The 22754-nt window shown below is 44.4% G+C and overlaps 1 protein-coding gene across 2 annotated transcripts; it reads right to left on the bottom strand.

The window, feature by feature from the left end:
- Positions 1 to 10247: 10247 nt before the first annotated feature.
- On the bottom strand, positions 10248 to 15009 carry LOC112193861 (boron transporter 1). Of its 2 annotated transcripts, XM_024334110.2 has the most exons (13): positions 14642 to 15009; positions 14373 to 14543; positions 14011 to 14093; positions 13516 to 13708; positions 13212 to 13350; positions 12815 to 12980; positions 12541 to 12707; positions 12243 to 12416; positions 12022 to 12117; positions 11754 to 11891; positions 11251 to 11573; positions 10886 to 11153; positions 10248 to 10784 (listed from the first exon to the last, which is right to left on the bottom strand). In XM_024334110.2, the coding sequence occupies exons 2-13, from the start codon at positions 14474 to 14476 to the stop codon at positions 10479 to 10481; spliced, it is 2157 nt and encodes a 718-aa protein (XP_024189878.1). In that variant the 5' UTR covers positions 14477 to 14543; positions 14642 to 15009; the 3' UTR covers positions 10248 to 10478. The 2 variants fall into 2 exon arrangements, with proteins under 2 accessions (XP_024189878.1, XP_024189877.1); XM_024334109.2 differs by having other exon boundaries at positions 14373 to 15009.
- Positions 15010 to 22754: the final 7745 nt, after the last annotated feature.

Below are 22754 nucleotides of genomic sequence, written 5' to 3'. Positions count from 1 at the left end.
TATGTTCGGTCATGACGCTGTCTTACCGTTAGAAATTAACGTTCATTCTCTACGCGTGCAAGAACAGCATCATTTGATTGGCGAGGATTACGTTCAAGCAATGTGGCAGGAGCACGAAGATTTAAGCGAGCAGCGCTTAGCAGCTTTGGACAATTTGGTGATGGAAAAACAACGTATCGCCCGCGCCTATGATAAGCGGACGCGTGGTCGTAGTTACAAAGAAGGTGACCTCGTCTGGAAGGCCATTTTACCCTTCGGCGAAAAGTTAACCGGTCGCGGTAAATGGACGCCGCGTTGGGAGGGACCCTTTGTTATCCACCGGATCTTGGAGCGCGGAGCTTGTCACCTCAGAGACGTCGATGGCGACATCTATCGTAACCCTATTAACGGCCGTTTCCTGAAGAAATATTACCCAAGTGTTTGGGAGTTCGAAGATCCACCTGATCCTGTTCTTGCCCAGGCTGGGGGGCAACCTTAATCTTCATCGGCTCGCATCATTCGGCCTTTTCTCTGTGGCCAATAGTTCTTGTGTCTGCTTCCCCGATGAACATTGGGGGGCAACTCCATATCTAATAGGCCTTCTCTGAGGCTTTATTATGTAACAGCCTATACATGAGGCTTTGTTTTATCATTATTGTATTCATTATCCAAGTTATCCCAGTTAACCTCAATTTTTTCAAATTGAATGTCTTGACAAAGTGTGTGAAGAATAGATGTGAAAAGCCTATACAAGAGGCTTTGTTTTAAACTAACAAATTTTTTGCAGATTTCTGTTTAAAGCAGGAATTTCATACATAAAGTGGCTTTGCGGCTAGAAGCATACAACAGAATAGAGCAATACAATTTCACATACAGTTACAAGGCCAAAGGTGGCTCTAACAGGAACGTAAAGTTTAAAATGACTGGATCTGGTTGCGAGGAGAAGGATCTGAGCGCTACCTCAGAGCACTCTTTCCCCCTTTACTCAGATCCTCTTCCGATCTGAGTCGCCACTGCTGTCATCGGTACTAGAAGAAGGGCGAAGGAAACAATCCATCATATTCCTTCCTTGAGCCTTTCTTCCAGGCAGGAGTTGGGGTCCGGAGCGAGCGCGACTCACAACCACATCTACCTCCTGGGGAAAAACAGAAGCCTCGCACCTAGGCCCCGGAGGTAGACCGCGGGAGAAGAACAGTCAGTCTCAACGTGGCATTCCGCCCTTCTGCCCCATGCTCCTCGCGGACAGTCTGAAGAGATAGCCTCTTCAGAATCTGGTTCTGCCGCGTTAGGAGCGTGGCGTGTTCTTCGGTTTAACTGAGACTGGCAAGTTCATCCAGATTTTCAGAAACCAAAGACATGCCACTGGACCTGAGATTAGGCCATGAGGCCTACCCAGGTCTTGAGATTAAGCCATGAAGCCTAAGAATTTGTGGCTAAGGTTGAAATCATGGAGGGAAGATTTTAGAAACTGAAGAAAGAGCAACAGGTCTTGCAAGGGTATCTGTGGGAAAGACATGGTGGTTTGGTTATCGTTGTTCCTTGGAAACCGGTATTTATAGGACCAACTCTACACCGCGCGATAAGCAGTTGAGGTACTTTCAACGCCATCAATGAGAATCAATGCAGTTAAATGCTATAATCTCAGAAATGGAAGATATTGAAAACGCGTGGGAAGCAGGGCAATCTCCAAGGAGGTAACCGCTCAAATTGGGGTTATCTTTTCAACGGTTTTACTTATCATTAATTGTCAGACTGTAAGTGATATTTGGGCCGAGCGAAGCGGGCTAAATATTAAACATTAAATATTAAGTTTGTTCGTACAAAGCAAAATGGGCCTGAAGTAAGAGGCCTAAAGTTTACGACCCGCATGGATCAAGCGAAGTAAGTGTTCATCTAGACGAAAGCTAGCGTCAGCAGCAGCTCGCTCCGCTTGTCGGACTGCTTCGCGTGCTTGAGCCAAGTTCTGAGTCATGGCTTCGAAGGCTGCTAAGGGTTGCTTTATCTGAGGTTCCTCTTGCTCCAGTTGGGCCGTCACCACCACCAACTGGGCCTTTGCTTCGATCAGTTGGGCTTGCAGGTCCTGAATGTGGGTCTGAAGGTGGTTCTGCGAGATCCGTAGGTCCCTGACGCGAATAGCTCGATCACCTAAGGAGTCGCGAGATGCCTCTGCTTGTTGCGAAAGGCCACGATAGTGAGCCTGAACCTGCCTAGCCTGCGCGGACGCGGTCGTTCTCTCATTAATCCGCGCAGGGAGGTTTTGTAGGAGCTCGTATACCTCAACAAATTTAGCATCGGTGATAATGCGCTCGCGGCGAAGCACCATCAAATATTCTTGAGCTCTGGCAGGCGCGCCCGGCAGTAAAATGTCAGGACCCAGAAGTCACTGCAGACCGTCCCTCCCTTCGTCTATGACTCCTGGAGGAGCCACTTCGAGCACGCGAACAAGCCTTTCCAGCCTGTTAGGAGGTTCAGGAGGAGAGACATCGACAATAGCATTAGCGTCAACAGCGGCCTCAGCAGGGACTTCTTGGGGCTCGATGATTTGGGCCGCGATTGGTTCCAGTGCTACAACTATCTCAGCTCCTACTTCTAGAACCTGGGGGGGCAGGTTCTTGAGCCACCATGCTTTCACCAGCGGGCCCAGCAGGATCAGTGACAGCGACCTCCTCAGCAGGGACGTTACTCTACGATTGGGGAAAATTTATCAGGATATACAGAGTCAATCAAAAGATGAGGCATGGATTTTGGAATGAGGGTTACCTGTGCAACTGAAGGCTCGTCTGTAGTTGGTGTTGTTGCAGGGTCTTCAATTGCTGCGGTGGGATCAAGATTGAGCGATACATCTGCCGGGGTTGTACAGTGATCGGCTCCTCGGGCGGTGCATCTGGCAGGGGTGCATTCTCTTCCGGCTCAGGTGAACTGTCCTCTATGATCTGCACAGGAATTGAGGCCGAGTCACCAACGGTGTTGATAGGAGGTGGGATATTTTCAGGGCCCACGGGCACCGACGCTTGTGAAGCGGTTGTTCCCTGACTAGCAGTTGAAGAACCCTCCCCAGCGGTTCCAGACTGCCGGTGACGAACCTGCAAAAGAAAAGGTTATGGAAGTTTGGGCGAAGGTGTAGATACAGCTTAGTATGAGCTTCTCGCTTCTTACCAATCGGTCAGCCGGTGGTTCATCTTCTGCCCAGGGGTCAGCGCGAGGGTCCGAGCGACCGCGCTTGCGAGCTAGAGCAGCTGCGACCTGTCAAAATCAAGGAGTTAGGACTTAACCCACAGAGCGTGATCTTGAGGATAGAGGATTTCATACGGTTTGTGGATCGTTATCATCAGAAGAAGAAGAAGAATCTTCGGCTGCAGGTTCAGCGAGCACTGCTTTCTGTTTTCCAGATTGTCCGGCGGCCGGGGAAGCACTGGTTGTGCGGCGGCCAGGGCGCGGCGCACTCCCCTAGTACAAAGAAGTGTGAGTAAACGGAGAGAACAGTGAAGGAACTTGCAGAGGGTAAAGTTATAATACTTACCTCCGGCGGGGGTTCGCGAATTACGATTCCAGCCTAGGCCGGGCGAGGAACTCGCGCCGGTCGGATCACTTGAAGGGGCCGGGGTCCAGTAATGTCTTCAGAGAAGCGAGCGATCATGTCGACATTGACAGGATAAGGATTCCTCAGCTCGCCAAAGATAGTTGCAAAGAGTTCGTCGTCTGGTGGGGTCCAGCAATTGACGGAGACTTCCGCCCACCAAATCTCATAGCCTTCTTCAGTTCCGTCTACAGCGTCGATGACCTGGGCCCAATCAGGGAGATAGACTGGCGCGAGTGTGCTTTATGCCGGTGGGGGCCCTGAGGGGGGCCCGAATCTGCGCCAAGAGGTGTTTTAGTTCCAGGCGTCGTATAAAGGGACTGGTACCAATTGGACAAGGCCGAACTGACGGGCGAAGTGATTAGGAGCATAGAGCTCGTAGCTGAGTTCTTCGGCGGCGATCCTGATATCCGAACAGGAGACCGCGCCGCAAAAAGCCAGGCGAGCGCGGTCGGAATAGCGAGGATCACCAGGAAGAAAACCATATTCGAGCACAGATGGGAATCTTCTGCTCAGAATTAGGTCACAGTACGGCATATCATCTAGCAAGTACAGATAAGAAAATCATTCAGAATAAGGGGGAGATGAGTACTTGTCCTCGCGGCAGAACCATCGACCTAAGAGTTGGTCGGCCGGTGGAAGTAGCGGGATATCTTCGCGGCGGAAGAGTTGAAAGTAAGTCTGGATCCAGAAATCTAAAATCCAGAAAGGACCAGATATGTTGGTCTCAAATGGGTGCATCGTCGCTTGGTACAGCATGCGATAGAGGGCTCCCAGTACCGGTTGACCGAGCCCAATGTTGCGGCCGTTGTAGAGGGCTGTTGCTAAGAAGGTCCAGGTGCTAGTGGGCTTACAGGAAGAGGTGTAGAATATGAACTTACACAGCCAATACTCAAGAAAGGCGATTCCACCGGTCGCGTTGTGTTCCCGGCTGTAATACTCCAACCATCGCGGGTAGGAGCCACTGTGAGCGCTGCGACCGTGTTGGGCCATAGTTGAGGTGAAGTTGACAGAGTCAAATTGGCCGTGCACATAAGGCTCGCCATCGATGGGCAAGCCAGTGATGGCGAGGATATCCAACAGAGTGATGCTCATTTGACCAAATCTAAAGTCAAATGTGTTGGTGGCGGTATTCCAAAAACAGAGGAAAGCAGCGAGCGGCGAGCGATTAGCACCGCGAGGAAGATGGAAACACAAATCGATAGTGTGGGTGATACTTGCCGCGTTCCAGCGAGCTAGATCTCGTGCCCGCGTCTCGCGATACCAGGAAATCTCCTGTGTACTAATGGAAGATGGCCAATTCCCTATCTTGGCTCGATGGTTCTGGGCACCCCAACCGCTAAAGTCTCCAGGAGTCCTTCGGAGGACTGGAATGGGCCGGCGAATAGGAAGGCCGTATAGAGCGATGGCATCGTCCGGAATAAAGCCTTGCGGTGCTGGGCCCAACCCGGTGTGATGGTCGGGAAAACGAAGGAGTAGGGGTCGATGAATTGAGGTTTCAAGATGAATGCGGGCACCGATGCTGGTGCCCTAAGTCCGAGCGGCATTTTCATTTAGTTCTTCTTCCTGATCAATGATGATTTTCTTAGGGGGAGCCATTTCTGGTTAGTTTGCAGAGAATATGTTGGCAGAAATGGTTTTTCTAGGCTTAAGAGACTGGAAGGGTTTCTGAAGTGACAAGGTTGCGGCTGTGAGTTTAAATAAAGGATTTTGTGAGGGAAACGATGCGACAGAAAGCGTTTCACGAACGAAAGGACGCGACCTTCATTAATGGCATCGTTTCAAGCGACCGACACGTCTTTCTAAGTCCCCTTCAATCAGTTACACCCCAGCGGGCCTGATTTCGCGGCCTGGGGGGCAATGTTTGAGCCCAAAAGCAATTTTAGGCAAAATCCTTTAGTGGATTCGAACCAGCGAGCCGATACCTGCGGCCCAAAAATAAAACCACTCGGGTTTGGGTTATAGCTTCGCCCATTCCGTGTTTCATAAGGAGACGAAACCTTATTGAAATCGAGTAGTAGAGACTAGACAAGAAACTCCAATTAAGAGTCCTTCTGAGGCAAGGAGCAGTCGAAACCCTAGGGTATAAATACAGGGCTAAGCGGCGAAATCAAATACCTCTCTCGAATCAATTAATCCCAGCGATTACAAAGCCTCCCCGGAGCAAACCTTCAACCCCGTTGAAACCCGGTGACCGCCCGCCAGTCCTAGTCTCCTTGCCAGCCGACTGTTAGCCTCACCAAATCAACCCGGCGACTGTGCTTCCAGTCCTAGTCTCCCCGCGAGCCGACTGCTAGTACTACTGCCACCGACATACCCAGCGAAGCAAGGGTAACGCCCTCGCAACCCAGCGAAGCTAAAGTCACGCTTTAGCAAGACACGTGCTTTCTCCAACTTCCCAGTGATTGCTCTGCTCAGCCTACAACGTTGAGTATCGATTTTGGTGACCAAAGTGATCACACCCAAAGTCCTTATCTGTAAGGCAAAAGTCCTTTTCCGAAAGGCAAGAGAAGAACCCTGTGACGAGGTTGGTGCTCTCCTCGTCCACAGCGCTTGAAGAAGAAGTCAGGTCAAGGGACTACCCCAACGACTGCACCCCGCGGTGCTGGCACGCCTGCACAATCACTCGCTCAAAAGAGACAGTTTGCAAGCCAACTGGTTTTGGAGCCAAACAGTCTCTGCCAAGTCAACTATTCATTATGTTTTCTCGAGTCTAAATCGTTCAACCCAGCTAGTTTCTTAGTCACTCCACCTATAGTGTTCTCGATCTCCCCAAACCTATTCCACCTCTTTATAATTTTCTTTGAGTTGCTCCATCTTTCACATCTGTGAGTAGTCAATTTGAGCATTTGTCGAACTTGCCTTAGATGACAGGTTTGAGTTCAACCTTTGGATTTGATAATAGTTTTTGTGCAATGGAATTTGCATGGCCCGTTACTAGCACCCAGATTGTCTCCCCCTAACCACCTTGAGTGATAGCAGGCATAGTATATTTCAAACTGTTTCCACTATGTTCTGTACCTATGTTGGATGTGGTTGTTTTTTGACTTGAGATCTTTCTTGTGGAACCTTAGTTTGCACTAACAACACAACCCCAACAAATAGGTAGCTCCATTTTTACATAACAGCTGGATAAGACTTTTTGTTATCAGAAGAAGCAGCATGGATCTACAAACAGGTCTGCATATATACTCGGAATTATTTGAACATGACCTTGGAATAGATCATTTAAGAATGGCTTTGTGCTTTAATAAGTATATAGTAACTTGACACTATGTTATGGCCAAGTTTAGAAGAGCTTGGATTAATTAAGGGGAGTGTATTTTATGCACTATTAGTGCATGGGTACTTGCAATATGAATGGGTATAATTTTTTTGATATTAAAATATATAAAGGAGTGGATTAGATGAGTGACTGTTATTTTTTTAGAGATTAAAATAACCATCAGTGCACTTGCACTGTCGGTGCATACAATTCTCTCCTTTAATTAAGGCCTTGTTTGGTTCACGGAAGAGAAATCAATTCACTTGTCTTTCTCATGGAGATGTGAAATTAAATTTGCTGTCAGATTTCCTTTCCTATGTTTGGTAAAACAGGGAAAACATTTAGGAAAGACCATTTGATTTGATTTCCCTTCCAGTGCTTGGTTGGTGCAAGAAAGGAAAGCAAAGATACAACAATGTTTCAATAATTTTCAATAATACCCTTGTATTATAAAATAAAAATAACATTATGAAAATTCAAAAATACACTAATTTTGGCAATAACACATTTGAGTAGGGATATTATAGTCCAAAATTTTCGTAATAAATGCTGGAAAAGGAGAAGGGAAAATCAATCCCATGGGTTCTGAAAGGAATGATCTTCCCCCTTATTTTCCCTTCTGTCAGGAAAATACTTCCAAATTTTATGCGTCCCAAACAAAGGAAATGAATGACTTAATTTCCTTTCCTGATTCCTCAAATCCGTGAACCAAACATGGCCTAAAAGCAGTTGTAACTTTTAGCTTATGAAAGTTGCTGTTTACTAACTTTTATAAGCAGTAACTTAATGGTGCAACTTTTAAAATAATTTTTATTTTATTTTATTTTTTCATTTTACCAACCACCTTTTGGCCCAGTTTGGCATAGATGTGCTTTTAAATAAGCTGATTCTGCTGTGCTATGAAAATAATCGACTGTGAAATTAAGTTATTGAGTGTTTGGTAAATTATAATCTAAAAGTGATGTGACTACATAAAATGACCGAAATAGGCTTTACAGTAAAACCATTATTTAGGAAAAAGTAAGGAAAAAAAAAATTAAGAAGAAGAAATTGCTCTTGTTCATGTCTATGAAATATGAATGTTTGGTATACTTTATTTTCATTCTTATACATACAAGTTTTGTTATCTTCATGAAAATTTGAATGAGAATCATGGATTTCAATCCGGAGTACATTCAGTTAGACTTCTGATTAATTGGTTTATTTCTTCTATGGATACTTTTGGGGATTGTTAATGCAAAAGCTTCATGAATGAATAGGGCAGGGCGTAAGTTTGGTTTAATTGGAGGGATACCTTTGAGAGTTTTGAGTTTCAAGAAGATAATGGGACACATGTATGACCATTTGGGTAATTTAACAGCACATCAGCTTTGAGATTATAAAAGCACCAAAATAGCAACTTCTATAAGTTCCATGGGTTTCGTGAACTTTTGCTAGAAGCTAATTCTAAAGCTTTTACTTAAATTTCGTATTAAGCTGCTTAATTGTTAATCCCAGTGGGGCCAAACTAGGTCTTTGTTACTTAACTTATAAATTAAGCAGCATTTTGCACAGCTTATATATATCGGTGAGCTATGATTTGTTGGTAAGTTATAATTCTAATACTGTAAATGTCATCAGTTTGATTCTCACTCACATATATATAAGAGTGGAGTGAGTTAAGAGTTTTTTTTTTTTTTTTTTTTAATAAAAAAAGAGCTGTGCCTAATATATCTCAACAAGAGTAATTTTATTAACACATAGCTAATTAGTAGCTACACACCCCTATTTTTTGAATTTTTGTTAAATACTATTTTACCCTTTGAGAAAGGCGAACAAAAAAAAAGAAGACATTGAACTGGAGTGGAGTTTGATACTAACTACACATCCCTACATTGCAAAATTTTACCCTTTGAGAAAGCCGAACAAAAAAAAAGACATTGAACTGGAGTGGAGTTTGATAATTCAAAGCTTCATATAAAATCGACAAGAGCAGAACATTACTCTAGAGATCGCTGATTAATTGCAATTCGCCCTATCAATTAAATGTTGAATTAATAAATAAAAAAACTGTCTCCTCCATCAATTGCTAGTTGACTACAAGAATGGTGATGATTCTGTGTTTGAACTTTGAAGTCATGGCCAAGCTACAATATTGGGGTTTGGGTTGATGGTGCAATTGACATTGTTAAATGCAATGCGACTTGTCAAACTCAAGGAAGATTTTGTTCTTTCTCCCTCTCAAGAAGTAGAGAGAAATCAAAGTACAAGAGGGAGAGAGACAGATTTCATGAAGGTGATATATAATTTCATCTCACAATCACATAAAGAAACCATTATCTGCTTTGTTGTGCTGGGCATCGAGTCAATATGAGAGAGACTAGCTGCTTAAGGTACCGATGGTACGGCACAGATTTGCAGCACACATGTAATATGTAAAATGAGGATATAATAGGAAGTTTGATGATAATATTTGACCAAAAAAAAAAATTACGAGCTGTATATTAAATATATTGATATGTGTGAATAAAATTTATCTCTTAATAAAGAAAGTGCATCATTTTTCCTTCTTCTTTTGTTTTTATTTTTTATTTTTAGCAGGCACATGTATCAGAAAATTTGAAAGAGAGCAGCTTTGTACGCTCACATATAATTGTGTACGTTTAGGAGTAAAGCATGCAATAGAACTTTTGATCAGAAATTGTAGATCTCAATATTGCTATGGTCAACTAACATGTCAAATCGTCACCGCCAACCCTAATTTACACCTTCATTATAACAAGTAGGACTAAAGAGAGAGTTGAAATTTATGCTGATGAGCTTTTGTTTTGGAGCTTTTCCTTGAATTATACACCAAGACAAAGATACTATAATCATTCGAAAGGGACTTTACAAGCTCTTAATGCCACCCCCTAGTCAATGTCACAACAGCACCCTCCTCTACCACCAACATTAATTCATCTTTTGTTTTTTTGGTCAACTATGTCATTCATCTTTGCAATTGAGAATGTAGGTAGGACCGTAGGAGAGAGGGACCCCATCTCTTCTGGTTCTTCTGGTTCAAGTCACTTGATCACTGCTAGCTTTAGAGTCTAGAAGGAACAATCTCCACTGCTTTTTCTGTCATGATAGATGACAACAACAAAAGCTCCTATTTTGTTTCGATTTGAATCACCGAGTGTGTGTTTCTTTCGAAATGACAGCAACAATGGCCCATCTGTTGGGTTCCGACGGCCGCCGTGGCAATCTCAGCCAGCCAAAGTGCAGTGAAAAAGAAGCTATCATTAGCCAACCTACTATAGAAGGGAACTTGCTGTTTTTGTGTCAATTTCTGGCACTTGTTACAGAGAAAGAGATTGTAGAGAACAATTGATGAGGGACTCAGAATCCATATACATTTCTTAACAGTAGTCTCTTTTGGAAGAAGGTACATGAGTCAGAGAGAACTACATACACTAGTAATCTAATATAATTGTTAGAAGAAATGAACACAAAGCTAATATATGCTATGATTACAAGTCCCTCTTAGGACAAGGAAGCAAAACAAGGAAAAGCTCTTTACAACAAAGCCAAACAAAGCAAAGAAAAAACAAGACAAAACAAAGCAACAATTGGCGCCAAGTGGTGAAAGCCATCTAAAAACTTCTTAATTGAAGGTGGGATCATAATGTGCAGGTATTATGATGTCGTATTGCTACCACTAGGACTCTTTCCCAGAATGGAAGGCTTCGCTTCTCCAGTCTTTGGACTATGCGGCCCTCTTCCGCCAGAACGAGGACTTGGCACTCCTCTTAGCTCACTTATTCGAGGACTGAAGGAGACACGTGGACTCTCAAGGCTTTTGGGGGCATTAGCTGGTGTTGAAGCTGTACTTGTGATCTTAGGACTGCTCACATGCTTAAACTCACCTCGGCTTCGGGTAAAAGCCTCATCTAGTATTTCTGCATCTCCTGCATAGGAAGCTCCAGCTCCCAGCTCTGTCTCCTGCTAGGCACATCAAACACATGAGAAGATGAATTTTTGTACAATGATGTGAAAATTGTAAGTTTGAAAGGGAAACTAGTTGAAAGATAAGTTAGTTATACCGCTGCAAGATTAAATGGTAAAGCTGGAGCCTCTTCATACTCTGCTGCATCCAAATCTTGAAGATGAGCTCCTTTGAAAAACTTGGGCAGAAGGTATTGTCTCACAGGAACCAACAGCATGATCATCAATGGAAACATGACCCCGGCAATTGGAACCCATGTAAGCCCAAAACATATAAGCAAGTATACAGTTTGGAAAATTGTAAACATCACAATTGTCTTGAAAGGCACAGTTTCTACAAAAGTTGCATGGTACTCCTCGAGGACTCTACAGGTAAAATGACGAAATTCATGCATGTCAAGCAATGAAAAGGAAGGGAAAGTATATATGTATGAAGCAAGTGAAAGAGGATTTGAAGGTTTACTTGAATCTTCTACTGGGAGCGGTAAAGAGCAGTAAGATCCTTTCCCAAAATTGGTTACCGGGTAAGCTTTCAATCGCCATGAAGGCAAAGTAGCCCCAAAGGACAGAGGTTGGGATCTTTTTTAGTATAGGCATGGCTGCAACACATGCTCCGACCAGTATAGCTTGAAGTATGTTACTAAGACGCTGTTCTTTCACCTCAACAGGTAATAGATCGTCAATCTCTTTCTCCACATCGAACACTGTATCATCAACTGGCGCATCAATATAGTTTCCCATACTTGAAGCTGCCTGGATAGTTGATTCTTTTAACTCATTCAGTCCCTGTTCAAGTGCCATACATAAATGTTTGATTTAGAGATCAAGATAATCATTTCGTAGTGACTTCAAAAAATTCTTAAGTACGGCTTTGTGGCCTCAATTTGCAAACGAAGCTGCAGGTTAATATTTTGAAAAACTTAGAACTGCAAGATATTTGTATACAATTAATAATTCTGTCAATACCTGAGATGAGGCACCCTGGTAAATCAAAGGAGTCTGCATTTGATGATAGGCTTCTTGCATATTTCCATACAGCTGTCCCAAGCTAGCATTCTTTCTCATACTTTTGCGTGCTGTTGCTACAAGTTTATTACGAAGCAACTGTACAAGCAAATATCATTCTAAGAAGAAGAAGAAGAAGTGGCAAAAAAAAATAATAAAAGAGAACAATAATAGAAAAATAGAAATTAAAGGAGAAACAAGAAGGCTGTATTTTTTGTTGTGTGATTACCTGGTGTTTAAGAGTAGCCAAACTCTTAGTGTGCATTGGTGACTGTGGAATGACACCATTTGATGGAGGAATTCCTAGCAGACCACACATCAAGGTCTGCCAAAAAATAACAAGAGATATAAGACTTTCCGGTTGATTATCAAAAATAGAGAGAAATAAACATCAACTCGAACAATAAATTGAAAAGGAGGAAAATCAAGTGCAATTTTGCCTTTGCATACCAGAAACCCCAAAAGAAGCAAGTCATAATGGTAAGAAGATGGCTTTCTCAAATTGAACTCTTTCTGCTGAGCAAGTTGGGATGCTACACTGTGGTCGAAATAATAAAGCACTGCAATCATTGTTGCTGGAATGAAAGCTCCAATGATATAAAGGACCGGAACATCGAGCATTTCCTGTGAGATAATTCAAGATTAAACAAATAAATTCATCATCAGCTTCAATTGTCTCAAGTAATTAACTGGCACAAGGCAGGCATTCAGCTAACCAAATACAGAGAAAGTCTATCAGATCACATGCCTTAATGACAGTCCAATTCTCATATGCACCAGGTGACCATGGATTTGGACTAAAGAGCCGTCGTGGGATTCCTTTCGGAACACTACTAGTTGGTATGTAAGATACAGCAGTCCAGACTAGAACCATAAGTGGCACTCCATAATCAGCTATGAAGCCTCTAAGCGAACCTGTGCAAAAGATGTTTGTATGATTACATAAAATGAGACAAGGTTAATCTATTTAACTGATTGCATTAATTAACAAGACTGAATAAGATGGATTCTAAACTACTTACCAGAGCCATAGCGCCAAGACCTTGCTTTCCGACTTTTTAATGCAGTGAGAAGAAGGCCAAATGACAATACCAAAGCAAACATCCCATTTGCGAACCTCCATGAAGGAAGAAACTCTGCTAAACTTTTATCTTCTCTTTGTGGTATGCGAAACTCCTCCACAAGTCCCTAGAATATCACAATTGCAAACAATCAAGGTCATGATCAAATTGTTCAGTTCTACTTCTTTTTAGTAATATTTATCGATGGAACTCTAATAATCAAATACCCATCCTATGACAGTAAAGTTGTATTGTTATGTTCTTTTTGACCACCAAACAACTGAATGGAGATTCCTATTCCAAGGTTCAATTCAACTCCAATGTACCAGAAGGCACCAAAAGTTGCAGGTATTCTTACTTTTATGGATTGCTGCATGAAGAGCATAGCAATAAGGAGGCCAAACAGTTCTCCAGCTACACGGGTGAATCTGTTTATAATGGAACAAGCACCCAAAATAGCCAATAAGAACAGCAACACTGCTGTCCATACACATACCCTACAAGAAAATTAAGTATTGTCAGAAAATTAAGCTCAGTCAACCCATTTCATAGAAGAATATATAAGCCAAATTGAATTGTGGAATAAGACAAGATCACAAAAGCGTGATTGAGTACGTAGATAGTTAAATAAAACTAGAAAATGAATAATAATCCTAGCTCACCATCCTGTCCATGCTAGAAACAGTTTTGGACCCAAGTCTTTTTGCTCCTTGGCAAAATTAAACATAAAGGTGTACATGATTACAGTAGGCTCAGCCACACCCAATATCAGCAAGGGTTGACCACCAACTATGGAGTGTATGATTCCACAGACAGCCGTAGATACCAAGGTTTGCACTGCTGTCAAAACTCCATCTACAAAGTAATTTAACAGGTGCCAACTAGTTAAATATCATATCATAATTCAGTAGAAAACTCACATATGCTGGCCATAACTATCACAAAATATTGTTAATCATAATATTTTACTTTATCTTTCTATTGCTTTCTGTTTTTTCTTCTCCATTATCAATGATGAAGAACGCTAATGTGAAAAAAGGCTGAAAATTCAAAGAAATCAGAAAGTTGTAACCTTTGGACTTACATGTTTTTTAGAATTATATGTTTTTTTTTTTCAAGTACTGCAAAAGAATGTCTTTTGAGTTCATTTATCATACCAGTACTTCGCTCCAGCTGTTCACCAAATGAAATGACCGGGATTGCTGAAGCAAAGAAGATGTATGTGGTGGGAGCCAAAATCCTGCAAACCATATTACCGATTTTGTCACCAAGGCCTCTCTCACCGGAAAATGAAGTCCAAATCAAACATAAAAGTAGAAAGAATAGCATCGATTTAAACATATATGGTATGTTATATTGTCAAACTGTCAATCTCTCAACAATTTAGACTTTCACCTCAGAACAAAATTTTAATGATTAATTGACAGTTTGACAACTTAACGTGCCGGATTTGTTTACAAAGGCAAAACTAAATTCCGAAAAATGAAAGAAAACAAAAAGTTGAAAGTTAAGTGGGTACCTGTATCCTGCTCTGAAGCCACCAGTCCAATCTTGCTTGTAGCACATCAACCTTCCTCTAAGGTCATTCTTGATGCCACGAAGAGGCACAAATGTCTCCTCCATGCTTGTTTCTCTAATGAATTACTGGCAATATGTACTTGGATAGCCTCCACTGAATCAATGGGTGATCCTAATAAGGCTTTTTGTCAGTAAGCTGGTGTGCAAGAGATTGCCATTTGAAGAAGAGGAGGCAATCAGAAGTAAAAATAAACACCTAAATTAAATTACATGATCGATCTGGAGCTTGTTCTCAACAAGTTTCAATGCAAAACTGTGGAGACACTCACAGAAGAAAGAAACCCGGCCAGAAATGGGGAAATGGTAGATTCCAAAGTGGGCGTACCAGAAATTCAGAATAATTTGGGGAGAGGGTTTGAGAGAGCACCCAACAAAACTAAACAAAGCTTAGCTAGCTTGAAGTGGATACTCGGTTTGAGCTTTGAGAGCTGCGAATATATAAGAAGATTCAAAAAGGCGTTGAGAAAAAAGAGAGAGGCAGATTTGATGAGGACAGCATTGCGGGTCAGAAGGGAATAATGGAGGTGAATCTCACTGTCATTGCCCTTACCCTTTCCTTATCCCCACGCCTCCCCCTCCCAGTAGTACTACTGTTAGAATAATCCCACCTCTCCTCAAAGTCCCGACGATACTTCGCTAGTCTTTCCCGCTTCCCCCTGTGGGCCCCACTCCGTTTTGTTTACGACACGTCAGAACGGACCCGGTAATAATGGGCTTCTTCTGTTCGTTCCAAGACAAAAGGAACTGAGAATATTCTACACATTTTCCATGGTTATACAACTGTAGTGAACTCACAAACTTATTTAACAACTTTTTTTCCTTTCTTTTTTAACAACTTGAAGAACATACATTTTGATGGTTAGTAATGATGTTTAAATTCTTAGGTAGGACAAACGCAAAAGCCACGTGGTACGCCCAGTCAATCAAGTCTTTTTATTTTTTAATTGTATTTTGAAATTACCCATGTTTAATGAAAATGAAATATCAAAAACACCCCTCTGCATAGGTAATGATTGGTTGGGCGTATCGCCACGTGACACCTCTGTCATATATAAGAATCTCTCATACGATAAAGATATATGTGGCTGTTAAGTCCGCTGATTTTTTTTTTTTTAGAATAAGAACTTTTATTAACCTAAAAATAACAATCACATAAGACAGGAATGACCCGATGTAGAGTCTCAACATCTCCCAACAAGGTCTCTCATCTAGAACTACTCATTTCCCTCACATCTACTCCGGTTAAAGACTACTCACTCTCAGTTATGGCCATGAACCAAGATTGCACATCCTCTAACCATAACACTCGTCCATCCTCTTGAGCTACAATGCTTGTTATTGCATGAGCAGCTCTATATATTGTTATCCCATAATGTATGCTTGATCAAAGAGATATTAAGACTACTTGACAGAGCTTGCATCTCTTCAACTATAATTCCTTCAGCGCAAGACATATTTCCCTCTGATTGAAATATCTTGGCTTATGAAATATTTCTTGAAAAAAAAAAAAACACTAGACAAACGGTTGATTTATTTCAGATTAGGAAAAATCGTCCAAACAATGTCTGAACTTTTCCAGACTATTAATTTTCATATCTATACTTTGAAAAAAAATCAAAATGGTACCTGAAAATTTTACCTGTACTTACATGAGCATTTGCAAGCATAATTAGCTATAATGAGCCACACTCATGATATCGCCAGCGGTACCAAATACTGCCAACTGTGTGACCTACGGAAACACAACCAAACAGGCTACCGCCTGAGCCCCGGCTCACCCCCAGATCATTGCTGAAGCGCCTCCACGCGCCGCGCCAAGTTAGCATCAGAAGCTCCAGAAGCTGAGAAACTGAAGCACATCAGTCCCACATCGAAAACATTGAAGAGTTCGGCCTCTTCTCCACCTATAAAAGGTTATTTCATCTCTTCTCATTAATTACGCATTTACTACTCACCTATTGTTACTCTGTCAATATAAATACATTGACTAACTTAGGCATCAGAGAAGAGAAGACCGCCCAACGCGGTCTCCCTTTGACGCCGCTTTGTATTTCACTTGAAAGGTAGCGGAAGCTCTGAGAACATTGCAAGTAGCAGTCTGCCCATCGGACTAGCGTTAACAAAGATTAAGCTACTGCTCAATCTTAAACATTAACATTGGCGCCGTCTGTCGGAATCCTTGAGCAAAAGGCTATCCCACCACAACAATCACCATGACTAACGGTAGCGAAGGAAATGCTGAGGAGCAGGCGGATCAATCTGCCAACTCTCATCCCACCAACCCCACAGCTAATGATAACCCAGCAGTTAACGTTAACCGAGCACTATTAAACACTCCCGTCAACCCTAGCGTGGAACCCAAGGCTCATCCCAAGTCCCGCTGACCCAAACTGCAGCGGAGGCACGACCAGGCAGCAGTTACCCACCAGGCTGGGATCTCACCGCTATGTATGAGCTGGCATTGGCGTACCTCCACAAGGAGAATAGAGAGCGCGAACTAGAGTGCAGAGAGAAGGCCGAGGCCCAAAAGCAGGTGGCCACGCTGATGTCAAAATTCGACGAGCTGAAAAGGGCGCTGGAGGCAAACGCTAACCCAGCACAGAGCGAGCAATCGCGAGCATCAGACGTAGTCGACCCATTACTGGCGGAATGGTACCCGTACCAATCATACAAATGCAGGTACGGCCGAACCCACTAGAACTATTGGGAATGGGCCCACCTCCCTTGCCCTGCCTAAAGATGGAACCGGAAGAGGAGTCACAGCCGCACATCAACCGCTCGGCCGCTAGGGCCAGGACTGAAAGCAATCCACATGTCCCCAGGCGGGAGCTGGTTCAGCAGAATCTCCAGGTAGGACCCGCTGATGACATAACCGCCCTAATCCTAGAAAGAATGCAACAATTAGAGCAAAGGCTAATCCGGGCGGAGACACGCGCCCCAGTGCCAATCTCAAATCCGCTCTTTGTGTCCAGACCAGGGCCATTCACTGCCAAGATCTTGCAAGCAGTCAGGCCAGCATACGCAAAGACGCCAAAGATGTCACAATACAGCAGTATGACTGACCCCTTCGTCCACATGGACACCTTCAAGAAGGTCACTAACAACAAGGGATTTGATGACGCCACCCTCTGCCACTTGTTCAGTGAAACATTGGATAGTAAGGCGATGAGTTGGTTCTTTGAGTGCCCATCAGGATACATCGACTCATTCCAGGAATTATCAAATGCTTTTCTCTCTCGGTTCATCCTCCTAGCCGCCAGACATCACAACACAAGTCAGTTATTCAACGTTAAACAGGGCGCCGAGGAGGCGTTGAAGGCATTTGTCACCAGGTGGCGGGCGGTAGCATCTCAGTGCCGCAATCTTGACAAAACAATGGCGTTGGCAGCCTTCAAGTAAGGACTCCTCAAGGGGCTATTTCTCTACCACCTTAATTACAATCACCCAAATGCCACGTATGACCACGTCATGGGCAAGGCAGTCATCCATGCACAGGCAGAATTCATCACATATGGAGAAACCCCACCATCGCCACCAACATCGGCAAAGTCCGCTCAGCCCTCCTAGAGCCAGCAGGAAACCGCTAGCAAAATCTCTGTTACGCCGCCAACTGATAATAAGAGAGAGAGGCAACAGGGCAACTACCAGAGCAAGCGGCAGAAGAACCAACATTACAACAAGGGCAACTGCTCATCCCATGGGGATAATTGCAACAAACCGAAGGAGTCCTCTCAGCGGTACGCAGTGTTTACAGTCCTCACAGCCTCGTACGAGGAGATATACAACTAGTGCAAGGACCAGATTCCACCACCACCCCCAAGAAAATACCCAAGGGTGGGGAAGCCCAAGAACACTGGCAAGTGGTGCAAATACCAAGAGGACAGTGGTCACACCACCAACAATTGCAATGCTCTCAAAACAGCTATTAAGACTCTGTACCGTGATGGTAAGCTGGAATAATTCGAAGTGCGTCAACCGCCACCTATGGTTGCCAACATTGAGCCTATGGGCCGCATCAACACCATCGACGGCGGTGCTCCAATCACCAACATGTCTCATAGGGAAAGAAAGCGCTATGCATGCGCTAACCACCCTAAGGAAGTTTGCAACATCCGCTATGAGAGATCCGCTAAACTTCCAAGATCTGGCTAGGAACCCATCACCTTCTCGGAGGAGGAAGAGCGCGGAGTACATCTGCCCCACGACTATCCATTCTTGATCGACGCCATACTCAGCAAATGGTCAGTGGAAAGAGTCCTTGTTAATAGCGGATCCGCGGTTAATGTCATCTTCAATGGCTGCTACAACCAACTCCAGCGGTACAGAAAATTGCTCTAGGATCATGAGCCCCTGCTTAGCTTCTCTGGCGATGTGACACAGCTGCTAGGTTCTGATTACATGAGCCTGGTAATCGGCACCAGCCCATGTACGGCCGAAGTTCACACGGATTTCATCGTTGTCGACTGCTTCAGTTCGTACAACGCCATCATTGGGCGATCGACACTCAACAAACTTAAGTGCATCATCACTGGCTACATGCTCCTTATGAAGTTCCCCACACCCAACGACACAGGCTGTGTGAGAGGAAGCCAACAGCTGGCACGGGAGTGATATTCAATGACTGTGGCATGAAATCCTAACAGTAGGAAACCATGCACCGGCACCAAACATTTTTGAGGACCCTCGGGATGACGAGAAGAAATATGTCCAAAAGGAGCCTGTCAACCCAGAAACATCTTTGAGGGTTATCAGCATCTCCGACCAGCACCCTGAGCGGACGGTCCGCGTCGGCTCTCAACTGGCCCCAGAAGTAGCGGCGGAACATACACAATTCTTACGTAACAATGATGCCGTCTTTACATGGTCCTACACTGATATGCTCGGCATCACCCCGAGATCATCACACACAAGTTTAGCATCACAACATCCTTCTACCCTGTGAAGTAGCGGCGGAGGGCCTTCGATGAGGAAAGATACCGCGCTATCGGGGAAGAGGTCGCCAAGCTCCAGAACATTGGGTTCATCCGCCAGGTCAATTATCCTCGATGGATTTCCAACCTGGTCATGGTCAAGAAACCTAGAGGAAAATGGCGGATGTGCGTCGACACAAGGCCCTTAACAAGGCATGCCCAAAGGATAGCTTCCCGCTACCCCGCATTGATCAACTGGTTGATGCAACCACTGGCCATGAACTGCTCAGCATGATGGACGCCTTCTTCAGCTATAATCATATCAAAATGCACCCCGACAACCAAGAGTGTACCACCATCACTACCGACAAGGGCCTATACTGTTACAATGTCATGCCCTTCGAGTTGAAGAACGCTAGTGCAACCTATCAGCAGCTGATGAACGCCATGTTCGCCGAGCATCTAGGCAAAATCATTGAGGTCTACGAGGACGACATGTTGGTCAAAATCATCAAGGCCAGCGGACACGTGGAAAACCTCATAATCATATTCGCCATTCTCTTGGCCTATGGCATGCGCCTCAACCCAGAAAAATGTTTCTTTGGCATCACCGCTAGCAAGTTCCTGGGCTACATCATCAGTGAACAGGGCATTGAGGCCAATTCTGACAAGGTGCAGGCCATCCGCAACATGAAGGCTCCTGAATGGAAGGTGCACGTCCAGAGCCTACAGGGAAAGCTGACTGCCCTTTCTCTGTTATATCCAGACTCACCGACAAATGCCTCCCATTTTTCAAGCTGTTGAAAAGAACCCACAAGAAGGTAATCGACTGGACCCCCGATTGTGCGGCGGCATTCCAAGGCCTGAAAGAATACCTGGCGGCAGTTCCACTTCTTTCCATTCCTATTTAGGGTGAAGTACTATACATATACTTGGCGGTATCACCAACAACGGTAAGCTGCGCCATTGTAAGACCAAAGAACCACACAGAGCTCCCAGTCTTCTACGCAGGCAGAGGCATGAACGGGGCGGAAACAAGGAATCCCCCACTAGAGAAACTCGCTCTCGCACTCATCGTCTCCGCCAATACTTACAAGCCTACACAATTCATGTCCTAAAATATCAACCGCTGAAGTAGGTATTGCAAAATCCCGAACATTCTGGCCGCCTCAGCAAGCGGGCCATCGAGCTCAGCAAGTTCGACATTGACTACAAGCCAAGGACTGCCATGAAAGGCCAGGCAGAAGCAGATTTCATCGCTGAGCTCACCGAGCGGTAGGATGAACCTAACTCAAGGGTAGAGGCCAACACAGAAATGATAACCGCTGAGGAACCAGCCCCCCAGCAGCAGTCAGACTAGAACCTCTACGTAGACGGCTCCGCTTGAGCCAAGGCTTGCGCCACCGGAGTCATCTTGACATGACCAGGAGGGTTAAACGTGGAATACGAGCTAAAGTTCAATTTCAAAGCCTCAAACAACATGGCAGAGTATGAAGCGCTCATTGTCTGCTTACTCCTAGCCATTGATTCAGGGGCTGAAAGTGTCAACATATTCAACGACTCCTAGCTAGTCGTCAACCAGGTCAACGACTGCTTTCAGGCCAAGGACCAACAACTGGCGGCATACCTGGGGTACGTCAAGACACTCCTCAAAAAATTCAAATTTCACACCATCACATAGATCCCCAGACAAAAGAACGCCAAGGCTGACTCACTGGTAAGATTGGCCACCGCCCATCCACACCAAAGTCCGGCGGACACAAGGTTAGAGTGTCTTGACAGGCCAAGCATCACAAAAACCGTGGCGGAGATTTTCAACATTGAGGTCAATCCCAGCTGGATGGATGAAATCATTGAGTACAAGCGCAATGGCACACTGCCAGCGGATAAGGTCGAAGCGCAGCAACTTAAGCGGAGGGCAGTCCGCTACAACATCCAGAATGACAAGCTTTACCGCCAAGGATTCACCCATCCCGACCTTCGGTGTCTGATCCCAGAAGAGGGGAAGGTTATCCTTGCCATGATACATGCTGAGGAATGTGGAAACCACTCCTACGCCAGATCTCTGGCCAATCGCACAATGCGACAAGGCTACTTCTGGCCCCCACACGGAGACGACACCTTGAAGGTTTCTAGGTCTTGCCACAAGTGTCAACAATATGCTGATCTTCCCCACGCCCCGACGGAACCCCTCTCCATCATCATTGGTCCATGGATTCACTCCACGTGGGGCCTGGACCTACTTAGTAAATTCCCAACCGCCAAGGGCCAGTTCAAATATATGATTGTCGCCATCGACTACAACAGTAAATGGATAAGCAATAACTACCGCCAAGGTAATTCACTTCCTCTGGAAGAACATCTACTGCCGCTATGGTGTCCCCCACACAATCATCACAGACACAGTTCAACAACAAGGAACTCATATCTTTCAACGCCAACCTGGGCACCAAGATGAACTTTGCATCTGTCGCCCACCCCCAAACTAATGGCCAGGTCGAAGCAGCAAGCAAGATAATCAAGAAGCAGCTAAAAAAGAAACTCGGCGATGCCAAGGGTTTATTCGGAAGTTCTGTGGGCCATTCAGACTACCCCAACTTCCGCCACTGGTGAAACACCATTCTATATGATGTTCGAAACTGAGGCAGTCCTACCAATTGAGGTCACCCAACCAACCGCCAGAGTCGAGGGCTACCGCCCCTAGACTAACGGCGAAGGCATCAACCTTGAAGAGAAACGCCACAGAGCCCATCTACACAACTTGCAAAACAAGCAATAAATATCACGTTTTTATAACGCCAGAGTCAAAGCCAGGAACCTCCAACTGGGGGACTGGGTCATGAAGGAAATCATTCCACCGCCAACGGCATTCCACCCAACTTGGGAAGGACCACACAAAATAGTGGAGGTCATCAGCCCTAGCACCTTCTACTTAATGGACAAGGATGGCGTCACCACGACCCACCCTTGGAATACCGAACACCTTCAGTATTATTACAAATAGTTATGCCGCTACCCAAGAGCATCTTGACTTAGCTAAATTTTTGTTCCATATTTAGCTACGGGAAGCTACCCAACGGGTACAACCCCGCTTTTGTAAGCACTGATCAATCAGCTATCAATGCAACGAGGAATTATTCAAGCCATTGTCACCAAGTCCTGCACAAGAATTCACTGGTAACGCCAACAACATTCGGCAGACCACGTCCACTACATCGTGCACTTGGAACAATTTTAATTCCTTTAATGTTTCATCGACTGGCAAAAGCACAAGTCAAAACTCTAGCAGTATACCAACATTCAAACAACACAATCAGTAGACGCAATACCACACTTGGAAAAATTTCAGAAGAAATAGCAATACTTCATATATCCAGGGTCGAGACTCCCCGCCCAAAAATACTGTCAAGTTA

The sequence above is a fragment of the Rosa chinensis genome, chromosome 3 (assembly GCF_002994745.2).
Source record: "Rosa chinensis cultivar Old Blush chromosome 3, RchiOBHm-V2, whole genome shotgun sequence".
NCBI classification, from domain to species: Eukaryota; Viridiplantae; Streptophyta; class Magnoliopsida; order Rosales; family Rosaceae; genus Rosa; species Rosa chinensis.
This window is presented reverse-complemented; position numbering and strand designations above follow the sequence as displayed.